The following is a 3,320-nucleotide window of genomic DNA, read 5'->3' on the forward strand; positions in this document are numbered from 1 at the left end:
CGAAAACACATTTAAAATACCGAATACATATCCGAAATACCAAAATATGCACAAAAAATTTCAGGTAATTTAGATACCGGTTCGGTCTCGGGATACTGGTTGTGTCTCGGGTAGGATCCATAATTGAACAGATACCGCAGTTCGAAGAAAAAAAATCAAATATGTACTTCGCCTTGGATTCGGGCCCAAACCACAACTATACTTCCGGGTTGATTTTGGTTTGGTTTTTTGGATCCGGTAAAATGTCCAGGCCTAAAATAGAATTATATAAGACTGTACATACAAAATATTATATAAACTATTCCATAAATTATATAATGTTAAACAAATACCATTCTTCGATATAATGACTTTGTAACATAATAATGTACACCAATTCCAAAATACTAATTCACAAATTTTGTTTACAATCCAAAGAAAAATTCATTCTTTCGAAGCGCGGATGAAGATCTAGTGTTATAAATTATAATATAGCTAGAACATGCGAGTTTGGTCCAATGAACTACCGTATAGTTCTATCGAAATATTTGAGCTGATAAGATTGAAGATCCTGCACTCAGTTATCTGAGAAGCAAATAATAGAAAAAGAAGTAGATTTGACTATTTGAGGAAGAGATGATGGAGTTGAACAAGGAGCTTTAAGATTTGAGTTCTGACAGTGTAGAAGCTGCAATACTGAGGCTCCAAGGAAGATATTATCATCATCATCATTATCATTATCATCATCATCATCAGGAATTAGTTTCGGTTCATATCCACAACCATTCGTCTTTCAAAGAAATTTTGCTGGTAGTAATTTTGAGTTGTAAATTTTACATTTACAGTGTTTCATTTTTCTCACGTTATCTTAATAATTGTTTACTTGCCAATTGATTCCATCACTTGGAAACTCACTATTGTTTGACATTTTGGTGTGCTTAAGTGACTCTTTTCGAGGATTCATACATTATAGAAATTGTTTGGGACAACAGGTAAGAATTGCCTGGCACAAGTAATGACATCGCTCACTGCAACTATATATAAATATTACAGTTGGTCCTGGAACTTTTCAAATATATCCTCTGCTGACAGGATGAGATATATGCATATAGAATATGAACTTCCCATCCGCCCGTATGTTCATGGATGCGAAGCTCCATTACCACCGTCTTATTAATGAAGTAAGCAACTGCAACAACATACATGAAGTCAGATCAATACCTTTGGACAGATGGTGAAGATGGATAAATAATGACCATATGCAAGAAAACTAAAAATGAAATCTGGTACAAAAACAATGGACATGCAAACTGCAATTACAGGATGATGTTAACTTTTCAGAACTAGAGTGTATTTTTTATACCTCAAATAGTTCGAATGCGCTGCCTTTTCGATATGTATCATCTTTCTTCTTTGACTCTGAAGGAAGCACACTGAATAATAGTGCTCTCCACCCAATAAGTAAAACAGCAGTACTTCCCATTGTCACCAAGATAAAGCTATAAGATGGGATGTGGCCTGACGAGGTTGACCTTATGATCACCCCAAGCTGTAAGGAGATGAAGAAGCTTAAACAGTTTAGCGGAACACATAAACATAAAGTTAACAGAGACACTAACATCCTAAAACTACATGCCAGTTGACATAAAAAAAAAAAAAAAAAAAATCTACACAACAATGGACTGATTAAAGAAAAGATAAACTTATTTACCTGAATCTGATTAGAGATAAGATAAATCATCAACCAAAACTCGGAGCATCGTTTCTAAAAACCAAACATAGATAGAAATAGCAAACCTCATGTTTGAACCAAATATAGAAAAACTATTGACAATGGTTAAATCTAAAACAGTTTAGTGGACACATGAAATGGTAGTTAAGAGATAACATCCCAAAGCTAAATCAATTGACATAAAACAAATCAACTCCACAAGAATTATACATAACAAAAGTTAAAAAGGTTTATTCTCAACCAAACATAGACAGACACATATAGGCCAAACATTGCTAGTTTTCACTTTTGGTAAATGTAGTTTTACCGGAACACCGAGAGCCCAAGATTTAGCGGCTGCTACCACAGCTTTTGACTGACCCTTCATTCCTCTCCCTTCCTCCGCATATCCTCCCAAGAAATAAGCACTCAGAAACCATCCTGCCAACGCAATTTTGTCATTCCATTTCAACCAAAAGCTTACTGTGTGGGAAGAACGTTACCAGCAATGAAAGGGTCAGCTGTGTGAAGAGTGTCGGAGCTAAACACAGGGAATCCATGGCTGAATCTCCCAATTGCAGAGAAGATAAGCAAAGCCAAAACATCCCCACCAGCAAGTAAAGCCACACGGCTGAAGAAAACAACAACACAATTGGAATTAAAGAAAACAATACAAACAATAAAGCAATAAAGCAGAAACCTTTACCCCCATTTCTTGATTGAAGCATCTGCCTTTGGTTTATCGAATTGAATAACGCCTTCGAGCGGAACATTCTCTTGCCCGACGAAGACTGTGTCGTCCCCTGTAGATGGAGGTGTGGCGGATTTTACGCTTCCATTTGAGTCAGAGTTAGAGAGAGTGAGGACGACGCGTCGCCGACGGCGAGTGTTAGCGGAGGGAACCAGTCCGAGCCATGGATCCGGAGAAGGAATACGAGGGTTGGGTTTGGTGATGAATCTGGCGGCGGAGACAGGTCCCGTGGGAGCGCGAAGAACCAGCATTCTCCTTCTCTTTGCCTAAAACCTCCTTTGTCCGCCACTTATCATTATTTCTCATCTCTAAGATTTTTAAATTAAATAAGACTAAAAATCATTATTTCTCACCTACTACAATATATTTTAAATTAAAGGTATATTAATATTTTAAAAAAATCTACACCATTAAAATAGAAGTCATAACTTTTTTTTCATGTGTGATATTTCATTTTGGACCATCTCTTAAAAAATTATTTGAATGAATTTTTGTATCCATATTTGAATTGTTTTAATTAATCTAAAAAAAAATCAAATAGATATTCCATATTTTTCTGAATTACATCTCACTAAAATCTTTTCATACTTTTCTATTTAAAATATAAATTTATATTTCATTTTTTCATTAAAGAAAACATTTTAAAGTATTTAATTACTTTAATATTTATTTCAAATATAAATGTATATTTTGTTTTTCACTTAAGCAAAATTAATACATATTTAATTAATTTCGTAATTATTTAAAATATAAATGTATATTTCAATTTTTACTAAAATAAACTTGTATTAAATTTGTGATATTAATTTAACAAAATATTTTCAATTGAATTTTTGATCTCTAATATTTAAGATTTGTTAAGTTAGATTTTTGTACCAC

At 33.9% G+C, this 3,320-nt stretch overlaps 1 protein-coding gene across 2 annotated transcripts; it reads right to left on the reverse strand.

Annotated features, from left to right (window-relative positions):
- Positions 1-914: 914 nt before the first annotated feature.
- Positions 915-2,760, reverse strand: LOC106375620. 2 transcript variants are annotated; one of them, XM_048760540.1, is made up of 6 exons: positions 2,397-2,760; positions 2,194-2,321; positions 2,019-2,131; positions 1,691-1,744; positions 1,343-1,528; positions 915-1,168 (listed from the first exon to the last, which is right to left on the reverse strand). In XM_048760540.1, exons 1-6 carry the CDS (start codon positions 2,690-2,692, stop codon positions 1,139-1,141), a joined length of 807 nt encoding a protein of 268 aa, XP_048616497.1. In that variant the 5' UTR covers positions 2,693-2,760; the 3' UTR covers positions 915-1,138. The 2 variants fall into 2 exon arrangements, with proteins under 2 accessions (XP_048616497.1, XP_013671029.1); XM_013815575.3 differs by lacking the exon at positions 1,691-1,744.
- Positions 2,761-3,320: the final 560 nt, after the last annotated feature.

This window comes from Brassica napus, chromosome C6 (assembly GCF_020379485.1).
Source record: "Brassica napus cultivar Da-Ae chromosome C6, Da-Ae, whole genome shotgun sequence".
Taxonomy (NCBI): domain Eukaryota; kingdom Viridiplantae; phylum Streptophyta; class Magnoliopsida; order Brassicales; family Brassicaceae; genus Brassica; species Brassica napus.

What these genes read in the sequence shown, in the direction of transcription:
- LOC106375620 (XM_048760540.1), bottom strand. Translation starts at nt 2,692, where the DNA reads ATGCTGGTTCTTCGCGCTCCCACGGGACCTGTCTCCGCCGCCAGATTC. An exon ending in GCTTCAATCAAGAAATGGGG is followed by an intron (nt 2,322 to 2,396) that starts GTAAAGGTTTCT and finishes TGTTTTCTTCAG; the next exon opens with CCGTGTGGCTTTACTTGCTG. An exon ending in CTTGGGCTCTCGGTGTTCCG is followed by an intron (nt 1,745 to 2,018) that starts GTAAAACTACAT and finishes TTTGGTTTTTAG; the next exon opens with AAACGATGCTCCGAGTTTTG.